Here is a 23,145-nt window from a genome sequence, read left to right as displayed (position 1 = left end):
GCATTAATTTAAAATGGTGCAGCAGAATGGATGAATGAGCAGATTTTAGCAAGTACCTCCCAGTATCCAGTTGAGAGATATTTACCATTTAGTTTTCTCCTGATCCAGTTCATGATGAAATAAGATCTCCTTTATTCTGCTCATGCCAAGTCTTATAACCACCTTTGTTTGTGAACTTTTAGAGTTACAGAAGTAACATTAAAGCCATGGGGGAGCAATTGCTACTGATAATGTGTGAAGCCAATCTCTCTTCCTCTTTGAGTTTGCTACATTTACTTTGATGAAAATAGATATGGATATTTAAAATTATAAAAGGGAACTAACTCAACCGTAAAATGTTGAAGTGAGAAATACGATTTCATCAGGCTGCTTAGAAGCCTTAGGGAGATGTTTCTAAGGCTGTGGACAATGCCCATTGAAGTAACATTTTTTGCTATTTGCTTTGATAAATTATTTGAAAATGCTGAGAAGAGTAATTTGCAGCCTTAGTGAAAATATAGGCGTTGGAATATGCAAAGTTACAACATTAAAACAGAATAAGTCTCTACTGGGATCTTGCCTTGTCTGTCTCTTGCATGTTAATATATCTGTGAATGGAAGGGAAAATCTAACAGGATCAAGCTGCTCTTAAAAAGCTATTTAAAAAATAAGGCAGCAGCACCATAAGCAGCATTACCCAGTGAGCAATTCTAAGGTTGCATATATTATGTTTGAAGTACATCATCTCTCTTTATTGACGTTTCAATAGCATAACCTATTTCAAATCATAATGTTTGCTCGTTCCTCCTGCTGAAGACACCTCCACGGGCAAGTAGCAACTGGCATGTAGGGAGTTTCAAAGCCTTCCTTCCATTCAGTCTCTAATCTCGTGCTCTACGCTGCAGCTTGAAGCTTTGGAGAATGAGTAGTTTAATTCTTCAGCGTTATGTAACACTGTTATATTTAAGGCTGAGCATTAAAAAAAAATCAAATATAGATAGCGTCAACCCCCTGACATCTTCCGTTCTGAATTATTGTACCATCTGCAAATGTGCAGAGTTGCTTTGTTGCAGGGGTACCACGTCCCCAGGCGCGCGGTGCCGCAGGTGCTCAGCGAGGCGCAGCCGTGTGGCTCTGGAGGTGAGCACAGACCGTGCACAGCACCGAGTAAAGCCCCTGCTCGCAGATGGTGGAGATCCCAGCTGTCAGCTTAACCCCACAGCCTGCTTCGACAGCAGGACTTCTGTTCCACGCACACAGGTCACTGTTTCTGGAGTTGATAGATCCCTTTGTTTTGGCAGAAACAGTCAGATTAAGGCTTATGTTCTCCTTAGGCAGGCAATGGCTAAAGGCAGTTAACGCGCATCTGAGTACTTTTATCTGATAACAACAAATTACTGATTTTTCCACACAGGTGGATGAGTGTGCAGTCAGGTAAACAATAATGATACGCAGGAATCTAAGGTGAAGCCACCTAATGGCACCCTGTTTTTCTCAGTTCATGCAATGTGAAGAAGTGGGAGACAGAGCTGCAGACGCTGCGGGAGAGCAATGCCCGTCTGACCACGGCGCTGCAGGAGTCGGCGGCCAGCATCGAGCACTGGAAGAAGCAGTTCTCAGCCTGCAAGGAGGAAAACGACCAGCTCAGGAGCAAGGTAGCAGAGCATACCCAGAGGAGAGCCAGCTCTTCCAGTTAGCTGCTCCTGCCATTGCTCTTCCTCTTGGATTTCTGCTGCTTTATCTTTGTGTATGTTGTGTGTTAGGAGATGGATTTTGTCTTTGAAAGGAAGGCGGCGGGTAAGGCAGCTGCTTCCCTCTGTGCACAGCGCGCAGGGAAGTTCAAAGGGCTGGGGATCAGCAGGGGGACTGGTGCTGCCACATCATGAGAAGCTCCCTGCCTCTTGGTTTGGGAGGCTTGGTGTCAGCAGGGCTTGCTGGCCAGGGTGATGACGAAACAGAACGGTTTTAGAAGTGGGATTACCTTGCATATCCTTTTCAAAGTGCACTCAAATACTGCCAGGTGATGAATGAGCAAGAAGGCATGGTTATGGCCGGGTTACCCCCAGGAAACCAACTGGGAACCACCCAGTATTGGAAGCAAAGCCTGATGGCAGGCAGGGAAATGAGGATGTGAGCTATGCTGTCAGCTCTGCGTGCTGTGAGCCCGGTCCTCCAGCACTAATGCTGGGCACATCTCATCCAGAACCCTGCCAAGAGGCTTCCATAGAATTACAGAATCACAGAATGGTTTGGGTCAGAAGGGACCTTAAAGACCATCTAGTTCCAACCCCCCACCACGGGCAGGGACCCCTCCCACCAGCCCAGGGTGCTCCCAGCCCCATCCAGCCTGGCCTTGGGCACTGCCAGGGATGGGGCATCCACAGCTGATCTGGGCAGCCTGGCCCAGCGCCTCAGCACTCTTACAGTGAAGAATTTCTTCCTTATATCTAGTCTAAATCTACCCTCTTTCAGTTTAAAGCCATTCCCCCTGTCCTGTCATTACATGCCCTTGTATAAAGCCCCTCTCCAGCTTTCTTGCAGGCCCCTCCAGGTGCTGGCAGGCAGCTGTAAGGTCTCCCCAGAGCCTTCTCTCCTCCAGGCTGAACAACCCCAGCTCTCCCAGCCTGTCTGCACAGGAGAGGTGCTCCAGCCCCCTGATCATCTTTGTGGCCTCCTCTGGACTTGCTCCAACAGGTCCATGTCCTCCTTATATTGGGGAGCCCGGAGCTGGATGCAGCGCTGCAGGTGGGGTGTCCTGAGAGCAGAGGGGCAGAATCCCCCCACCCCAGCCTGCTGGTCACGCTCCTTGTGATGCTGCCCAGGATACGGCTGGCTTTCTGGGCTGCGAGCGCACATTGCTGGGTTGTGTTGTCAGGCAGGCATTGCCAAAAGCCTTCGCTCTGTTTCTGAGCACATTTCTCAGTAGTGTAAGACCGAGGGTTAGCAGTAGCTACAGCAGAGAACAATTCAGAAGTTTAAATTTTTAAAGCCTGTTTCAATGCATCATTGGTACTGTCCCTCAAATAATACTGTATATTACTTATATTGTATTACCCTCAGACAATACTGCTATCAGTAACAGCCCCACACGGGGCTGGCACTGACCTGGGCTGGGGGAGCCTGGTTTCTGTGAGCGCTGCTTGCAGGGATAACTTCATTCTATTCATCTTCAGTGTGTTTGGAAAAGCTGGATCCTTTTCCTGCTCACATAGATGGATCACTGGGATGTTTGAAGTACAGACCAGATTGTATCAGTCTGTTGAGGATTTTTTTTTTGCTTTAGTGTTGCTTTCAAAGAAGGAAGGAATTTTGTATCTTTTGGTATGTCAGTAGGCTGCAAATAGTAATTTGGCATTGAAGGTGGCCTGGGTTGTTTTGTCAGCATTGAAGGTCCATGTGGAGCAACCTTTTCCCAAGACAGATGTTCTATCTATTCACATGCATTTTAGTTGTGCACAGCGATAATTCAGAGATCCGACCAAAGATCCTTCACAGAGCGTAACTGATGTTATGTTAACAAATTAGTATTAGTTGTTACATGATTTAGGTCCCTATATCCATTCTGGTTTGGATAAGGGAGAAGTGAGAGACTGGAACAGTATGTTATAAGAAAATACCATAATTTACAGTGTAGTTCTTTACTTTTCTATACTGTTGCAGAGAAATGTTGTTCTCATTAACTGATCAAACATGCCACATCTCAGTAGCTGTAGCCTAGATATGAAGAGATTATCAAAACACTGCCTTCCTGCAGCTGCGTAGTCATCATACCAGTGACTACTAGCCAGACTGTGCAGCAACGCTGTCTGTACAATGCACTGTCTTTTTCTGTACAGAGAGGTTTTCTGAGCTTTTCTCCCAAGCACACTCCTTGCTCGGTGCTCACGCTCCACCACTGCAATGCCCTGGGAAGTTCCTTCTCCTTTACTAATTGGGTCAGAATTTTTTGCATATTGCTCTACCTTTGAATGAGGGAAGTTATAATCCCAAAGCGACATGAAGCTGAGAATTAAAGTACATACTTTAATGAGCTGGCCCGTTGGCCTGTGGGAAGTGCATCTCCTGGGAGCCAAGTCCAGAGCTGGCAGGAGGAGGTATGGAGAGAGCAAAGCACATCCCTGGGCGAGAGAACAAAGCAGAATACGTTGCTCTGAACTGGTTCTCCCCTCAAAGTTTTGATGTTGTGTCCCTCATACTACAGCTAGAATAATAAGCAGCCCCTAAGGAGGCAAAGCTGGGAGTGCTGGAGAGTTTCTTCTCCTTGCTGCCTTAAGAAAACCCATCCCTTATAGTGTTGTGTTGGTTTCATAGAAGTGAAGTGCAGATTTTATCCCCAGCTCCACTTTTTTTTAGATCAGTGTTTTGTGTATTCCTGAATACTTATATGAGATACTGTATGAGAGAGAATAAACACAGTCCCAGGGCTTCCTAGTGGATGTGTAAATTGGCTTTTTTTTAAGGAAAGAAGCGATAATTTGGTTGCAGTGAATCTAGTGCTATGATTTACGAAACAGACCCATGATAAAGTAAAATTCTCTGTGCTTCCCTCTGCTCAGTGGAGCAATGCCTATTTACATCAGCTGTGTTCTGCCCCAGATTTTCAGAAATTTAAAAAATTTCATCTAATGTCTGACATTTCTTAAAGATTGAAGAACTGGAGGAACAGTGCAATGAAATAAATAAAGAGAAGGAAAGAAATGCACAGCTGAGTAGACGCCTCCAGGAGCTGGAAACAGAACTTCAGGACAAAGAGCTGGTGAGTGCCCCGAACAACAGAAAAGGCATGCTTTGGAGTTTGAGTAGATCTGTCTGCTTCTCCCTTGGGGTGTTAGGTTGATGGACTGGCTTCCCTACAGCCAGAAGCAGCCTGATGCCTCAGGGTGTTGTGTGTTTCTGGATTTTCCATGTACAGCTCCTTAGCAACAGTTTGATAGAATTCCTCAGTCTCAGTTTCATGACACATTCTGTGCTGTGACAGCACACTTTAATTTGACAGTGGTTAACAAACATGACGGTTCTATGTGTACAACACTTTAGTTCTAAAAGAAGAGCTGGACTGGTGAAACTTGTTACCCAAAGCCAGACACATGTGTGCTAGAACAGTTTCATTTGCCAGCCCCCATGCCCTGAATTCCCCTAGACATCAGGACCATCATTAGAAAGAGATCATTTACAAAATAACTTGGCGTTTGTGTAACAAGTCCTGTTTCTTTTTCCAGATGGCTCATAGTCTTTGCCATTTTATGGTCTCCCTCTGATCTCAGGACTAATGCCAAAAGCGAGAAATTCAGATTCATTTAGAGTACCCCAGTTTGTCACTTTTGACATGTAAGGTGTTCATTTTTCTAAGGAAAATGAGGTTGATGCCTTGGAGCCCCTGAACAGTGGGGGAAATAATGGGATTCTTGGGGTTTTTCCTTCATTACAGTGACCAAATGCTCTGTGCTGGCTGAAGAGAAAAAGCTGTCAGCAGGTGCAGTAAAGTTTGTCATGTGCCATTACAGCATCTCTACTGGTGCTCTTAAAAGCAATGCTGTTAAGGGGTTTTAAGATGGCACAAGGAAATAGTTTAGGGAGATGGATTTTGATGCACTGTTACAAATGTAATATGGTTTTCAGCCCTGTATTTCAAAGGAAAATGTCATGCTTTCTTCCTAACCTTTCTGTGGTAATAGCATGTATAATAACCCTTATTCTCTACTCGTGTTTTCCTCAAGATTCATGTTTTTATTGTACCAAATGAACCAGAAAATTGATTGACTTGTGAATATTACATGCCTATCTTCCGTTTGCACTGACAATACACTAACTTGTTTTCAGACTGCATACTTACGTTGGCAGGTTCTTGATTAGGTCTAAACCACCCGTAAATGACCTTTTCATGGTCTGCAATTCAAACCAGCATGAAGCCTGCTCATGGACATTGCCATGTAAGAGGAGCTGCTGGTATCCTCTTCGTGTAGGAAATAAGTAGAGAGAAATGTAAAGACAGGAGGATCAGGACAGAGCTATCTAGAAAAATATTTATATTTATATATATAAAATTATATATTTATATGTAGAGATATATAGTATATATTTTTTATTATTTTCATTTATTTTATATATATATCATATGCCACATACCAGATATATATATACACACACATACACTGTATTATACTCTACATAGTAAGGATACAGTATAGTAGTCATATATACAGTAAGTGTACATAGTATAATATGTTTATATTTTGAGATGTGAGCTCCTAGGCATTATTTATGTATATACAGATATATATGCATGGGAGCTCATATCTCAAAACAAAAGGGTAAGTTAGCCTTTCTTTCCCCTGTATCAGCAGCTGGGACATTGCATGGATATAGTTACATTAGTTAAATTCTTCAGTGCAGTTCACAAAAAAGCTGTAGCATTATGTGATTTGTCTTCACATATTAATGTAAACTAATGCTGAAAAATGGGAGGAAACAACAAGAGCAGTCAGAGTTGGCCTGGAATTACAGAATTTCTAAAAAGAAAAAGAATTTATTGATGTAGTGGTGCTTTTGGCAAACCTCAGAAGAAAGAGACTTGCTCTCCAGGATGCACTGGATTCTTGTGAAATTTGGGTGATACTGGAAGTGCTGAGCATTGGTGTACTTAGAACAAGGGAATCGGGAGGACTTGAGGAGAAATGTTATTGTCTGGTTCTGTGGAAGAGCTTGATTTACGGATTCTGTTGCACTCACATTACGCTGTAAGTTCACCTGTTAGGGAAGAAACCAACCTTTCATAGCCAAAAAATCTGCCTTTCTAATAGGGCTGGTTTTGCTATCCTGTGTCAGTACAGCTCAGAGGGGATCACAGAATCACAGAATGGTTTGGGTTGGAAGAGGCCTTAAAGACCATCTAGTTCCAACCCCCCGCCATGGGCAGGGACCCCTCCCACCAGCCCAGGGTGCTCCCAGCCCCGTCCAGCCTGGCCTTGGGCACTGCCAGGGATGGGGCATCCACAGCTGCGCTGAGCAGCCTGGGCCAGCGCCTCAGCACTCTTACAGTGAAGAATTTCTTCCTTATATCTAGTCTAAATCTACCCTCTTTCAGTTTAAAGCCATTCCCCCTGTCTTGTCATTACATGCCCTTGTATAAAGCCCCTCTCCAGCTCTGTTGCAGGCCCCTCCAGGTGCTGGCAGGCAGCTGTAAGGTCTCCCCAGAGCCTTCTCTCCTCCAGGCTGAACAACCCCAACTCTCCCAGCCTGTCTGCACAGGAGAGGTGCTCCAGCCCTCTGATCATCTTTGTGGCCTCCTCTGGACTTGTTCCAACAGGTCCATGTCCTCATTATATTGGGGGGCCTGGAGCTGGATGCAGCACTGCAGGTGGGGTCTCACAAGAGTGGAGCAGAGGTGGGGGAATCGCCTCCCTTTGCCTGCTGGCCATGCTTCTTTTGGTGCGGCCCAGGATACGACTGGCTTTCTGGGCTGCGAGCACACGTTGCTGGGTCATGTTGAGCTTCTCATCAACCAACACCCCCAAGTTGTCCTCCTCAGAGCTGCTCTCAATCCATTCTCTGCCCGGCCCGTATTGATCTGGGTGTTGCCCCAACCCAGGAGCAGGACCTTGTGCTTGGCCTTGCTGAACTTCATGAGGTTTGCATGGGCCCACCTCTCAGGCCTGTCAAGGTCCCTCTGGTCGGATCCCTTCCCTCCTGTGTGTTGACCATACCACACAGCTTGGTGTTGTGGCAAACTTGCCGAGGATGCACTTGATCCCACTCTATCCCACTATGTACCAAAAAATATGTTGAACAGCAGTGGTCCCAATGCTGACCACCCCTGAGGAGCACCACTCATCACTGATCTCGGCTTGGACTGGAACTCTTTGAGTTCTTTGAGTGTGACCATCCAGCCAATTTCTTATCCACCGAGTGGCCCATCCATCAAATCCATGTCTCTCCAATTTAGAGACAAGGATGTCATGCAGGACAGTGTCAGATGTTCTACACGAGTCCAGGGCTATGCCCCTACTTACTCTTGAGACCGTAACCTATGTGGGAAGTTTCTGGAGGAGATTCTTGCACTCTCTTCAAGTCACAGAGTATTTTTTGGCCCTGCAAATGTACTTTTCAGCTGCTCTGACAGTCCTTCTGCAAAATGTACAGGCTATGAGTCTTTCCCTACTACCCACATTAGTCGTGTTTGTTTGTGGTGTTCATGTAGTCAAGGTGTCTTAATTTCCATCAGAGATGTGGACTTCTGTCAAGTCGCATTGCTCTTTTCATGAACTCCTTTCAGCTAGTCCTCTCAGTTTGGATAGTGATGCCAGAATCAAATACAGATTTCAGGGGGCGGTTCTCAGAGCTGTACAGTGGAGGAAAGCCCATTGCAGCTGTGCTCTGTAATGATGCCTCTCTATATGCAGCTCGTAGTGCCACTGGCCTTTTTTTACTGCCATATATCATTGAAAATTCATGTCTAATTTGCTCTTTGCTACCATCTATAAATGGCTTGTAGCATTACAGCCCTTCAGATTTCTCTGTTATTGAATGTATCTTTTACATAGGTATGTGTTTTAGGTGTAGATTGCGTTAATATAATTAAAATGGCATTCGTGTTAGAGATTAGATTACATTGTCTGTTTTAGAGCTACGAAGTAAAAAATGTAGTGAAAAAATTATTCTAATAGAAAATTAACGTGTTTTGGAATGCAGACATGATATTTTGATTATTTTACATCCAAATACTGTGCAGAATACAATAAAATATGCAAAGCCATTTCATATTCTCAAATTTTCATTATGTTTTAAATTGAGGCTTGCACTAGTGTTTTTTTTTTTTCTTTTATGTTTTCAAAGGAACTGGAAGAGCTTCGAAAGCAGGGTGAAATTATACCACAGCTAATGTCAGAATGTGAATCTGTATCTCAACAACTACAGGTACAGTTTAGCAATGAAATTAATTTTAAAATAGTTGATACATTTACTTTCTTTCTCACAACTATATGCTTTTTTCTGTTCAGAATTCAGTGTTTGAAGGCAAAAGAGCTCCAGTTTGTAAAAACAGAAATTGCTAATTACATGCAAAATGCACCATGCCCTTCCCAGCACAGGAGTAATGAAATGGCTGTTTCTTTGCCTTGCTGTTTGCAGAAATTGGTTTGCCTGCGATCATGCTGCATCTGTCTCCTGCAGATTCCAGCCTATCCTGTATCCCTTATTTCTGCTGCTCTGGGTCTGTGAAGCCACACCTCAGCCGTGTGTGTCGAGCAGCACTCCAAGACCTGTGGCTAATTGCTGCAGTGGAACCAGGGAGAGCTTTTTGGAAAGAAACAGAGAGTGTAGCTGCTCACCACCAGGGAAAAAAGTTCACCTGAGGATGCATTTACATGCTGCATCACTCCTTTCCAGCAATGTGTAGCTCGCCACGGTGGCTTGGGTTTGCACGTGTGGCTCCTCTGCTGGGAGGGCTGTGGGAGCCCTGCCCCAGCCAGCGGCTAGGCTTTGGCCATCACTTGTGAAAGTCAGGGCTTGTGTAAATGTAGTAAATTGATACATGAAAGGAGAACAAATATAAACAGTCTCACCGATGAAATAAAATCCGGTCAATCAAATAAGCCATCGCTCTGATAATCAAAATAATCTAAAATCGTTTAGAAGGCTGATGAGGAGTGCAGATGCTGAAAATGGTTAAAATACTAATTTTTTTTGATTCGGTATGGTAAAGTGTGTCATCTATGGCTTTTAGTGAGAATAAGCATGTGCTTACGTGCATGAAATGGAGAACAACAGGCAGAAGAGCTAATGCGAGGGGAAAATAATAGAATGAACTGCAGGGGAGGTGTTAGGCGGCTGACTTGTTCCTTGCCTGAGTGCTGACACAAAGTGAAACTCCTAAAAAAATACCAATAAATCCAAAAGTGCTGAATAAAGCAATATTACTCCTCAGACAGTATTTTCTAAGCTTGTTTTTCAAGGTTAAACCACCATAGATAATTCTGCATGTAACTGGTGGCACAGTGTCTAGTTCTGGAGCTGTAGCAATGACAGAAATATATGCACAGTGCATGATTTAAATCCAGCTGAATTTTAAGATATCAACCAAATGACAAAATCTGATGCAAAGCATCTTTTCCAGTTAATCTGTGTTCTTTCCTGCATGGGTTTTCTTCCCTTTTAATCTGACTAGCACGTGTCACTTGCTCTCAGAGGTGCTTGTGTTACCAGTCTGCAGAAGTCAAAGCAAACTTTTACAGCCCAGCTGTCATTCGTAGCTTTACCCTATTAAATGGTGTTCATCCTTCTCTGTGATTCATCTTATTGTCTCTTTTGTCTTTAAGGCTGCTGAGAAAAAGAACAAAGATCTTGAAGAGAAAGTCAGAACACTAAGGACAGAAGTCGAAGAGAGCAAACATAGGCAGACCAACCTTAAAACTGAATTAAAGAATTTTTTAGATGTACTAGATGGGAAGATAGATGAATTACATGATTTCCGACAAGGACTGTCTAAACTTGGGATTGACAATTAGATGGCAATAGATTTTTTTTGTAATCTAGGGTCTGGATGTTTGATGTTTTGTTGATCCCAAATGTGTGTTTTACAAAATATAATTAGAATGTTCCACTTGTTTGCATTGGTTTTGTACATAGAGGCTGAAAATTTGCTGTGGGGTTTCTTTTGTTTTGTTTTTTTTTGTTTGTTTGTTTGATTATTTTCCAAACCAATTGTGCTGCTCGCTGAATTCTGTTGAGATTAGAAACTTCCTATATTGCTGCTCTGGCTTCGTGGGGTTGGGAACAGGTGGAGGGTTCTGTCTCAGGAATCTGGAACTAGATCTACCTTAAAATGAATATGCAGTTAGTTGTTGCAGGGAAATTTATATCTTTCTTAAGGGCTGTTGCAACCATAGAAACTGAAAACAAGTCTTTCTTGTCCGGACTATCAGCACTCCTAGCAACATCCAGTTTTATTCCTTGGTGGAGCAGAAAGAAGATTAGCTGGAGCTCCTGCAGTTTGTAAAATGTGCCTGTGATGAGCTGCAGTCAAGTAAATCACACAGATACCAGGATCTTTAGGGACCACATCAGTCGGGCCTGAGTCACTGAAAAAAAATCCAGTGGATTTCAGATAACCTCTGATTCAGGTTGTATGTGCTTGCCTGGACCCTCACAGCACAAAGTCAATGATGTAGAAAGGAATTTCAGCTCTTGAAGTCAAGCATCTTACCCAGTAGGTGAGGACAGCTTCTCTTGCTTAGCAAGATCATCTCTCTTTGGCCTTCAGTTTTGAACCCACGTAGTTCCATCGTTATGTGCATCCCTGAAAAATGCCCACCTGAGTCTTGGGACGAGATACTTACTTTAAAAAGTGGTGTGTTGCTGGTTTGTACACAGGGCGCGTGCACCTCTGTGCAGGTTGATTTCTGTTGATTAACTTCTGCAGTAGTGGAGGAAGAGATGTTGATCCGAAAAGCAATATAAGGTTACTTGAAGGTGTTACTCAGAAGCCAGGCTCTGCCCAGGAGACTTGCAGGGTCACAACCACATGAAATCAAAATCCTTTCCTATGATTTCTGCATTCTCACCTCGTACATCTTTGACAGTAGGGTGGGAATCAGTCACCAAGTTAGACTGTCCAAAAAAAAACAAACCCAACCCAAAAGGCAGAAATGCTATTGCATTCTCAAATTGATTATTCAGCAGCTCTAAGTATGTTTTCAGAAATACCAGGTCATATGCTGGGCTCCAGCAAGAAGTTCACTCTGACACAGCCAGGAATGTAAAAAGGGCCAGAGAGGAGAATTCAGTCCGAGTTTTGCTCTTGCTCCTAGGACTGCCTTCAGCTTCTTTCCCTGCTTTCTCCATAACCTGGTTTGAGAGTCTGTTTACACAGGATCTGAATTAATTCAGGAGAGAACTTTTATTTATGTGACATTATTATTTGCTTAATTCAGGCAAAAGCTTGGTTAAGCACCATGTTAGTGCGTTCCATCAGTGACTGCTATCAAATGGCCACGTTTGTTTTTTTTTTTTCCTTACATTTAGGGGCTTTTTTCTTTTTTCAGCACATCTCAGTTGTAAAAGTGACCTTTAAAAGAGAGGTAAGTTAGAGACAAAACATGCATTGAATACTTTTGCACATGGCTATATAATCCCTGTGCTGGAGATAGGTTCTGTCTGCAGTTGTCCCTTGAGTTTGCATTTAATCTGTTACTATTACATTATTTTCATTGCCTGTTTTTTAGATTGGACTTCGTGTATTTTTGCTTTTACTCCTTTTAAACAATGGATGTGAAGCTGGGACTTTTCATAACGTTATGACCATTGAAGTCTCTCTAACAAAAAATTGCTGCAGGCTGTTGATATTTTAAAATCAAAATAAAAATCAAAATCAGGTACATAGCATGTAGGCGTGTGAAAATTAGACTTAGCCAGCGAGCAAGATTCTACAGTTGCATAATGTGGGGTTAGATCAGACTTGCCAAAATCGAAAATGACGTCAGAAACTGTGTGTGGTTGTCCACAAGTAATCTCCATTTTTAGTCTTTCTATTTGATAGCAAGTCAGATAGACACCATCATTTAACAGGCAGCTCGTCCTGCTTCTCCTCTCCTCCCATGCTGCTTTAGAGTTCCCAAACTCAGCCAGTCCCTCTATCAGCTGGGAACCATGGGATAACACAACTAAGAGCTGCAAGCGATACGGATAGTCAGGGCCTTCCTTGTCACAGTGCTTTATTGCTTTTGCACCGAGGACCCTGCTCCATCTTCTGTTTCCTTTTTACCGTTGAGCAATCTTGGGGCTTCCTTCTTGGTTTTAATATAAAATACGATTTTTAACATGATTCTGGGTAAAGGGATGCAAAAGGCTGTTAAAAAATTATTTTACTGGGGTTAATCCAGATCTTTTTTTCCACTCTAGTCAAGTCTATCTTTGATCCAGTTCATTAGGAATGTATTAAGCCACCCTGAAACTGTAAGAAGAGTGTTTCTATGGGATTGCATCAATTTAGCAGATGGAGTTTAATGCTGGTGCATTAAACCAGTGCATAGCTGTGACATGGGCGGTTATTTCTGGGTACTTCGCGCCCATCAGAGGGGCAGTGGGGGTGTCCTTAGAGAAATCCCAGCCCTGTCTCTTCTAGTCTTGCCCCAAATGTATGTTTTCCTTATCTGCTACTGCTCTGATGTGCAGTTGTTAGGGATGCTTGTACACAGCTATACCCTGGGGGAAACTCCATCCTCCCAGCATCCAAGGTCTTGCTATAATTAGCTTTCTCTCTTTTTCCTTTCCAACAGCAGTAAGTTGAGAATTTCTGTGTGTAATTACTTAAAAGCCTTTGCCAAACCCCATCTCTTTTAACCTTTCCCTCTCTTCCATTGTATCTTTTCCTCTTCAAAAGCATGCTAGGAAGATGTGGTGCATGCTCTCGGGAGTGTTTGGACACCAGCTGCAGCTCCCCTCCCTGGCCTGGCCCCATCCCTCCCCAGGACTGGAGCCCTGTGCCCCTGCTGAGTGGGGACCGGCCGTGTCACACGTTGCTCATTTCTTGACGCGCTGTGGTGGCCCAGCAATAACCCCCACGTGCCAACCCGTGCTGCTCCTCAGGGACTCGATCCGGTGTGGAAATGCCTCCTCCCTCCCGGCAGGAGCCCCAGGGCAGCCAGCCTCCCCCCACCAAGGCGCCCAGCCTCCCCCCACCAAGGCGCCCACCCTGTCCTTTGGTGCACATCGGGGATCCAGCCCGTCCCCGCGGGCACCCCGAGCCAGGGGCTGTGCTCAGCTGGCAGCCACCTGCTTAGGGGCGGCTGCAAATGCTGCCGGGGCTGGGGAATGCTCATCCCTGTCCGAGAGAGGGTCTGCAGGGCTTGGGTTTATTTGTTACTAAAATCCAGTGCCAGGCAAACCCTGGTTTCCCTGTGCCATCAGCCGTGAAGGAGGTGATGGCTCCATTCCCATCGTGGAGGTGTCATTACATGAGGTTGTGTGTCACCTTGGGCAGTCGTGGCTTCCCTTTCTGGACATGGGTTTCTCCCTCTGGGGGGTTGATGGCAGGATCTATCCTACCTCAGTAACACGGTCTTTTGTTAATAAAGGTCTTGTGCTTGGCACTTTGATAGCTGCCAGCTCCTCGCCGCGGATCCCGCCACGCTGCCCGTCCAGCCCTCCAGCCCTGGTGGCATCCACCAGCTGGTGGCTCTAGGAGGAAAAATCTGTGCTGGCCGCTTGTGACGCTGGGTTAGAGACTGTCTTGCTGCCTTCCCGTGAGTTACTCCTTTGAGCTGGTGTTAGAGCTGCTGAATAATGGTGGGTTGCTTCTTGGGGTTTTTTTTTTTGGTGGCCAAAATGAGAAAGAAACAGGTCTGCTTTGTGTTAGCACAAAACCTAAAAATATTCAGTGACATAAAAATACATGGAGATAACTGTTTTCAAGGGGAAAGAATGTTCCATTAGATATGTTATTTCACATTTTGAAAAATGACCTTAGCCTCATTTTTGGAATAAATTACTTCAAAATGAAAAGCTGAAATACTGTTTCTTACCCCAAAACAAAGTAGGTTAACCTTTTGCTTTTTTCCTATTTGGCTGAATATTTATTTGCTGATTTTGACTCACAACTTCACAAGTAGTTTTGTTTGGCCTAAAAATGAGTACTTTCCAGTTTTCCTCTCTCTACATCTACTTGGTGTCTCCTTTACTAAGTAAGCTCACTGGAAGAAAACTGTCTTTTCTGTAAGAAATTCAGTGCCACCTCTTGCTTTCTGCATCCTAGTGTTCAAAAGATGCGCTTTTTAAAAACAGTTTTACAGTGGGTACATCCATGCCCGGAAAACAAATGTTATTTAGACAATGCCTTTTTTCTAAACGCCTGGTTTTATTTTTTTATGGGAGCAATTTAGGGTGACCGTTTTAAAGCTGCTGGAGAGCGGGAAGGGTTTCTGCTGTTCTTCCTGCTGTCCCTGCCACTGCCATCGCTTTTGAAGAGCATCAGCAGAAAGTTTCTGGTGTTAAGGCAAGTGCTGGCCCTTTGCTTGTCCCATGTCTGCTTGGTGGCTCGCCAGGCACGGGGAGCCCATGTCCCCCCACCAGCAGGGCACACACTGTCCGTAGGCTTCTGCACTCTTCTCTACGCTGTTTCACTTTTCCCCCCAAGCATTCGTTTTCTCCCTCATTAATTTCTTGCCTCCTTTGGCTGCTTCATAAATGACAGAAGGAAAATCCCCCGTTCCTACCACCCTCGTAGTAGTGGGAATTTCTCAGCTATGAGAGTGCTCTTCGTTAGGCTCCTCCGAATAGTAATCTCTGCAAAACCCTTCAAAGCATCAATGGCTTGTAAGGAATATAGTGCTGTCTTCCTGAGCCTATGGATTAATGAAGATAAAACCGCTATCAGGGTGGAACGCCCGCTCAGCTTCGTGCATGACTGATGCTGAGTCTGAAGGGAAGGGGTGTAAGGGGAGATCAGCAGCAGCAGCTCGTCTTGACGATTGTTTCCGCAGAAGCTTCGGTGAAAGGCGTGCTCTGCCCACAAGCTGCAGCTGTGCCGAAGGTCTGGGGTGGCCGTGCTGATCTGCCAGCTCGCCCACCTTTGTCCAGGCAGTTTGGGGCTCATCAGGCCTGTAAATATCAAAAAGTCCTCAGCATATCACAGATGTGGCGACTTGAGGGATGGCAGGCGCATGCCCACACACGCCGCCGAGCAGCATGAGAGCGTTGCAGCCATGGCACTGGCTGATGGTCAGACACTTCCAGTCAAAAATGGGACAAGCTGTTGCTGTCATGTGCAGGCTCAGCAGTACCAGAGACCTCGCAGAAGGGCAGGTTCAGCGTTCGGGGGGCTGCGGGGACCCAGGCAGGGCTGGCAGAGGCTGGCTGTGAGCACAATTTAGCAACAGCAAGACACAGCTACCCCAAGGTAATTTTTCTTTCCACGGCTCGTGTTCCACAAGCACCCATGTGTCGAGCAAAGCGATACGTAGCCGCAGGACGTTCGATGCAGGCACGCCTGCAGGCAGACACAGCTGGCCCTGGGATGCTGCGCCTGGAGCGTGGCAGCGCTTTCGGCTCATAGAATGTAAATTTGACAGTTACATGAAGTTTGCGTGTCTTAAATACCGTTCTCTGTGGTAAACGATAAGGCACCTGTGGTCAAATAGAGAGTCGGGAGGTGAGGGATAAACGTGATGGAGGTGCTTCCCAAACAAGAGCTCTCCAGCAGGCTGTGGGCAGAGCTGGTCCTGGCCAGGAGGGCTTTGCTTGCATCCCTGGGGGATTGGGATGTCCAACCTGTTTGATTTTCTACTGTGGTCTGTCTTGGCTCTTCTTTTTTTTCTTTTTCTTTTTCTTTTTCTTTTTTTTAAAGGTAGCCTAAACACACAGTCTTCAGATGAAGGTGCCTATACCTCCAAAAATTTTATATGCACATTTTGAAATAGATTTCTTTTTCCTTTCTGGTCATTTAGTTACTTCATAATAATGGTAAGTGCAAGAAAGGCACTTGAGAAAAATCTGTCTGCTGTTGTGTTTTTGTTTGAGTTGGGTTTGGTTTGGTTTTTTTTTTTTAACACTGGTCAGCAATAATTATTTTAGCCATATACTAGCTAAAAAGACTGATAACATAAGATTTGTGAACTAAGCTTCTAAGTTTGCAGTACATTGATTAACTTGGGTGTGTGACGAGGGAGCTGTGCTCAATAAAAAGAGTATTTTGCAGCATTTAGATGTTTTCGTTTAATTGCCTAATAGTGATCATGAACATAATATTCTATAAACCTCATCATGAATGACAAACAAAGCACATCGGTTTTAACATGAATATATCCCTTGTAGTTGAAAGTTCTGAGAGTGTTTTAGTGTGGTCTGCTATACCAAAATATTTAGATTATTATGAGATTTTAGTACTAAAGATAAACATACACCCTGTTTTTACTGTTTCAAGTAAGGTTTAGTGGATGACTGATAATTTGTTGATATACAACTGTGGGAAAACACTGCAGTGCTCTAAATGTATATTTTTATTTGGGTTTGTTATATTTAGTATATGGTTTAATGAAAACTGAAGTGTTTACTACAGTTGGATCGTTGTAAAAACATCTCTGACCTCGTCATTTTGTCTGCTGTGAAAAAGTACTTTTCTTTGTTTGTTTTTGTTTTTTTTTTCTCAAATTGACCATAGACAGTCAACGTTAACATTTAGACTCCTAGTAGCAGTAAATGCTGGGTTTTATATATATAAAAGGAAAACTTGATTTTTTTCTTTATGAACTTATTATATAACTTTGTGATTTTTATCTGATTTTATTGTAACATAAAGTTGTTTTATGTAAAAATATATAGTTTAAGTAAAATCTTTGTCTCACTGTCTTCATTGACCTTGAAAAATGAACATCCTTGTGGCCGCAAATCTGAACTTAATGCTGTGCTTTGATAAAAAGAATGTGGGTTTGATCTATACATGTGGTATAGTGCCTTAGATGAAAATCTTAAAAACTCTTTTTCAGGAGGTGGAACTTTGAAATGTTTGTCTTACTTCAGTTTATACTGTTAGCACACCCAGAGGGGTACAGGATTGTGGCAGGTACGTACATAACTAAACTGGAAAAATAGTATCTCGAAATACTTTAGCATGAAATTTTGGGCTTACTGCACACTGAGAAAGGCCTGTTGCTAGGAGAAGGTGTTTTGGGGGATGCTTAGGACCAAAAACCCTCTTGTGATTCCTGTAACTGATGTAGCCGTCCCTGGTGGCAGCTAGAGCTGGTATTTTCTCTGGAGGAACTAGCTAGGACTCCGAATTAACCCTGTGTGCTGAAATCAGAGATGTTTTGACACCAATCATCTCCTGCATCAGCGTATAGCGGTTAATAAGAGCCCTCTCAGATGAGACTGTTTCCCAAGGTCCAGCAACACTGTCCACTCCCAACAGCACATCCCTGGTGGAGGATAACGCTGAAGTCCCATCTACAGACAGTACGTAGTGATGCTCTCAGCGCTGTCACACTCGTTGTGCAGAAGCAGGGTTTGCTGTCTTTGCACCAAGCCAGGCTTCCTGATGGAAATAAGGTTTGAAGACTGTTAAATGGCTGATGCTCACTGTCCTTGGTTACTCTGGGCTACGAGGCTGCAAATGTCAGGTTTGGGGTGAGTGAGAGACACGTCTGCCCCTGACCCTCCGTCAGAGCTTTTCTACCAGGAGCCAGCAATAGGGCTGACAAGCGGTTCAGCAAATTCTGGCAGTCCCCAAATAACCAGTAGTTATAAAAGCAGCTTGTATGTACTTCAGTAAAGTGGAAGTGACGGCCTCTAATTCTCAGCAAAAAAAATCATTTATCTATTTGGATTGGTATAATTACAAAGCATAGTATAATAGAAGTACCTGTGTGTACATCCCATCGCTTACAGTTACCAGAACCAAGCCTCCTGAGCTGGCGGTCCTGCAGTCTGGATTTCCATTTATCGGTGAGCGTGGGGAGGTACCTGCTTGGTACAAGCACTTTGACACTTCTGTAGGCTCATGGCCTTATTCAGTCCAGGAAATATTTTTAGCAAGGAGAAAGCCACTGCTCCGTGGGAAGGGCTGTGCCTCGCTGGCTGTTCGTAAGGCAGGTGACCAGCGTTTCCCAAAGAAACAGCCTGGTCCCGGAGCCACACTGCTGCCAGCAGGGAAATCTGCTGCTGCCTGTCTGTGACATCCCTTCGTTTTCATGTTCAATGGGATGTGTATCGGAAAGCTCGGGGAGCCTCCTCAGGGGGGTTGTGCCTTGGCAGTTGCCCACTAAATAGCATTTTACCTGCCTGTGTGGTACTGAGCTGCAATGTGTGACCTTGGGGTGTATGATGAAAATAGGTGCTAAAGTGAGATGGGTTTAATAAGTTCAACGTTTGACACCTAAATGGATGAATGACTCTCTAAGTTCTCCTTTTGCTTAGCTCATATTCCTTCAACAGCACAGAAGCAGCTGGGCCCTAATTTCCTTCCTTTTGGAGGAAAAATCCCGCCGTGCCACCATGGGGGGAGACCTGTATGGAAGCATTATAGTGGCTGAGATCCCTGAGGAGGAACAGGCTTGCTCCCTCTGTAACACATGTAACTGGTGACGGGGCTGAAATTACATAAAATTCAATATTTTTCTGTCCCACGCACTCCACATGCTTTTAATATTCCACACTTTTCATCTAAAGGCATGTCTGCACCAACAAGGGAAGAAAAAAGGATGTGTTAATTATACATTACTCAGCTGTCTCCCCACTTCCTAAAAGACTTGAGCATTTATGCACAAATCCACTGATACATACAGAAACGTGTATGCATTTTCTTCTATTTCTTTTCATCTTGTATTTCTTTTTATCTTGTAAAAAGTATCCAAAAGCTTGTAAATAATTTAAATAATTTACAACTTTAAATATCCTTTACATAATCAGCATTGCCAACCAAAGCAGAAGAGCAGCATCAGTGAGCCTAATATTTAATGGGCTAACCTTCTCCTGTGAAATGAAATGTATATGTTAGATACAAAAATACAGCAGCATCAGTAAAGTAAAATGGAAAAAAAAATAAAAATAGAAAAAGTAAAAGCCGGGCAACGAATGTAGCTCAGCCCTGTAGTGGCTGTAGTGGTGGTGCTGCCATGCTTCAGCCATGGGACCAACTGGACCAAAGTCCAACCATTCTTCGAAAGTGGGAATAAAATACCCTGCCAGGTTTGATTTCAGCAAGCAATGCGAAAACCGGCCATCCAAAGGCTCATACAGCAGCTCTGCAAGGGCTGCGCCAGTGACCTGCAACACGAGTTTCCATTTTACCGTTTAACACCCGTCAGTGTGGTGCCTCCATGGAGCTGTCCCAGGCTGTGAGGATCTCAGACCTAGTGAATTTTAAAAGCTGGGCTAACCTTTGTAAGGCAAACATCTCCCATCTTACTGCAATAATGCATTGCTGGGAGCGTTTGACAGATCATCACAGCCGAGTGGTACTTAACTCTGACCTCTGCCTGCGCATTTTTCAAGAAGATGGATCTCTGCGCTATGAAATTCCCTTTGGGTCTTAACACTTTCCTTGGCAATTCAATATATTTCAGTAACTTTTCAGAACTGTTAGACCTTCTCAAAAGCACTGTCTGAAATGAAATGAGTTCTAGATGGAAAACTACAGACTTTAATTTGGGTTCAAAATAATACATTTTTGTGCACCAATATGGGGCGCTTCTGGCTTTAAGGCTGGTGCCCCAAGTGTGCAGGCACAGCAGTCAGATTTTACTGAATCGATCCTGCACTCGCACAGCTTTGGGGACCTGCTGTTCCCCACCATCAACTGCATCTCTTCATAAGCACGTGTATCCATGGGTTGCTACGTGGCAGTGGTTTGCATCCTGGATCCTGGAGTTAAAGCCCATGCAGTTTTCTGGGACCATGTGACCACACATGACTGGATGTTGCAGTCTGAGTGAGGGCTTAAATACCCCAAACAACAGTTACTGGCAAGGGTTTGCATTTAATTAGTCAAATATATGAGCAGATACATCTATTGGTACATGAAGCACGTTGATTTGAGTATTTTTGTTTTCCTTTCATGTCCTCTTCATTCATTAGTACTGGCAGTCTATGAAAAAGAGATCTGTGGCTGCTGTGATCAAGAGAGATTGACCTCTTGCTTTTCTCCCAACTTTCCATCATTGACTATGATTTGTTGCATATGCCTTGGATTGTGCTTAATGTATAGTGGCTGGAGGGAATTCAAACGTTCAGGGAATTATAAATAATACCAGCACAGGCAAGCTTTTTTTTTTCTTTTTTTTTTTTCTTTTTCTTTTTTTTTTTTTTTTGGCACTATCATGTCACACTGAAATGTATCTGCTTTCAAAGCTATTTACTTTTAGGCTTTTGCCATTTATTCTGTCACTACCATTAGCCATGGCTTTCATTTTTCTCTGGATGCAGGTTTGTACTGTTCATTAGCCTGGATGTGAATGATACAGAACAGGATCCCAACGTTCCCTGAGGAACAAAGAACCCAGGAAAGAAATGAAGTATTTATGTCTTTCAATAAAGACAATGTGCTGCTTATCTACAGCAGTGTCAGGTGCATTTATAAAGATAATTCCTGTCTCTGAAACCTGAGAAACAGCAGTGATTCACTTTCCACTTACGGTGTGCTGTGGAGGTCCCATGGTCAGCAGCACAGTCATTCCAGTGGGAGGGAAACAGCTTTAGGACCAGAATGAGAGACACAGAAATGCTGCTTAAAAAAAAACAAACAAAACCAAAAAACCCAAGAGGCACACATGCATCACACTGCAGCCTAGCTCTTCTAAATCATTGGGTTTAACATGTTGTGTGCCTTGTTGGTTCAGATGGAAGATGACCAGGGTCCTGTGTCCTGGTCTCTCCCTAAGGTAAGGTGCAGCATCCCCTGCTAACCCACAGCTCCAGCTGCCCTGCTTTTCTCTCTCCTAGCTGAGTACTGGAAATAGGAGGTGAAACCTCTGGCTTGCAGAGGTTTTTGACAAACTCTGGACAATTTTCTTCAGATATGGTTGTTGTAATGGATTTGGGGTTTTTTATTCTTTCTGGATAAACCAACATTGCTGATCATAGCTGGCTCCTCTGGAAAAGAAATGTAAAGACATCGCTGGATTACTGATGTACAACTCCTTGTTTCTGCACGTGATAAACACATCTAAAAGCCAACACTAGCACTGCTGGGGATGGGCAAACGGGGACCGAGAAGCACAGTGTTTCAGCACGTTAATTCAGGCTCCCCTTGTCTTGCAGACCAGCTCATTTTGTGGAAAACATGGAGTAGTACCTGCATGCTCCATCCCGAAGCCTCCTTTGGGTCATGCCAGGTGACTGCAGCGGAGCCTGGCAGGCTCAGCAGAGCTGTGTTGAGGGAAAACGCGGCCTGTCTCTAGATGCCTGCTTCACCTCTGGCCCAGATGTCTCCTTGCCTAATTTAAAGCTAATTACAGTTATAACGATGCCTGTAGGCTGCCATTCACATCACCATGGGGATGCTGGCAGTCATCCCGCAGGGATGGAGGCTGGCCCACAGAGCCAGCCCCATTTCTGCCACCGGCTACGGCATGGGGAGACCCTGCCCTCAGGGAGCAGGCAGCACCACTCACCGGTGGGCAATGCTCGAGGGAACAGGAGCGGCGCACGCAGGCTGCATCTCCCTGGCGTGCAGTTCTTTTCCCAGCAGCAGATGCTTCCCGGAGCATTTCCACATGCAAAGTGCTCCTTTGGGCATAGCGGACAAGATGCACTTCTGCTTCACCACCCTGTGTGCCTATATGCTCATGCACACACTTTTCAGTACTTCTCTTCCAAAGCAGCGGGCCTGCCGGCTGGGGAGGGAGGAGACGGAGCAGGGCTCTCCATGTAGGCTGCAGGAAGCGTAGGCGCTTGATCCTGTTTCACTGTCAACTCTGCTTCACTGGAAGAGACTGTGGGAAGGGCAGTGACTCACTTGCTCGTGAATAGTGATTTCAGCATGTCTCCGGGAGTGGGACACATTCATTTCCTCACCCCCAGCGTCTGCAGTGCCCACTGCCACCATGCCGAGATGCGTAGATCGCGCGCTGCTGGCGTCTTCCAACCATTTCCTGGTGAGAAGAGGATGGAACCCGGGGGTGGAGCAGAGGCTGCTGCTGGATCTCAGAGAAAAATACCTTTCGGTTGCGCAAAGGCACCCATGGGGTGGCATTTAGACTATTGCCTTGGGATAGACAGCTCTAAATGTCTTTATGACACTGGGAGCGATTAACCGATTCTTTGAAGCGGGGGCAAACCCAGCCTCCCTGTGGGCCATGTCCTGCATTTCCCTGGGCTGCTGGCCCCTTGGCTTCTAGCAGGGCAGCGCAGTTGGTGCTGCGGGTCAGGGGGTGCCTGTGCCCCCTTTCTGTTGGGACACCCTTGTCCAGGGCTGCCCCCAAGCCGCAGCCCCACGGCCCCGCTTAGCTGCAGCCAGCTGCCCAGCGAGGCTGCTTTGCACCCCGCTCCTCAGTGCCTTGCTGGGGAGCTGGGGCAGGAGAGGGGACCTACTGGAAAACAAGCAACTATAGTTTTGCTAAATATGTTTTCTGAGCAGTCTGTAGCTCACCGCAACAGCAATGGCTTGCTAAAGACGGCTTGTTTTACAAAGCATTTTCACAAGCAGCTGAGCTGTTAATGTCACTGCTACCTGAGCAGATT

At 44.8% G+C, this 23,145-nt stretch overlaps 1 protein-coding gene across 2 annotated transcripts in view; it reads left to right on the top strand.

The window, feature by feature from the left end:
* HOMER2 (homer scaffold protein 2) overlaps positions 1-10,576 on the top strand; it is a 60,090-nt gene extending 49,514 nt beyond the window's left edge. For both annotated transcript variants that reach the window (XM_056346481.1, XM_056346483.1), the window contains 4 exons: positions 1,478-1,634; positions 4,625-4,735; positions 8,812-8,892; positions 10,293-10,576. In XM_056346481.1, coding sequence (XP_056202456.1) covers positions 1,478-1,634; positions 4,625-4,735; positions 8,812-8,892; positions 10,293-10,481 — 538 coding nt within the window. In that variant the 3' untranslated portion in view covers positions 10,482-10,576. The remainder of the gene's footprint in view (positions 1-1,477; positions 1,635-4,624; positions 4,736-8,811; positions 8,893-10,292) is intronic.
* Positions 10,577-23,145: the final 12,569 nt, after the last annotated feature.

This window comes from Falco biarmicus, chromosome 7 (assembly GCF_023638135.1).
Source record: "Falco biarmicus isolate bFalBia1 chromosome 7, bFalBia1.pri, whole genome shotgun sequence".
In the NCBI taxonomy this organism is placed as follows: Eukaryota; Metazoa; Chordata; class Aves; order Falconiformes; family Falconidae; genus Falco; species Falco biarmicus.
Note: the sequence above shows the minus strand (reverse complement) of the source record. Positions and strands in the feature narration are given on the sequence as shown.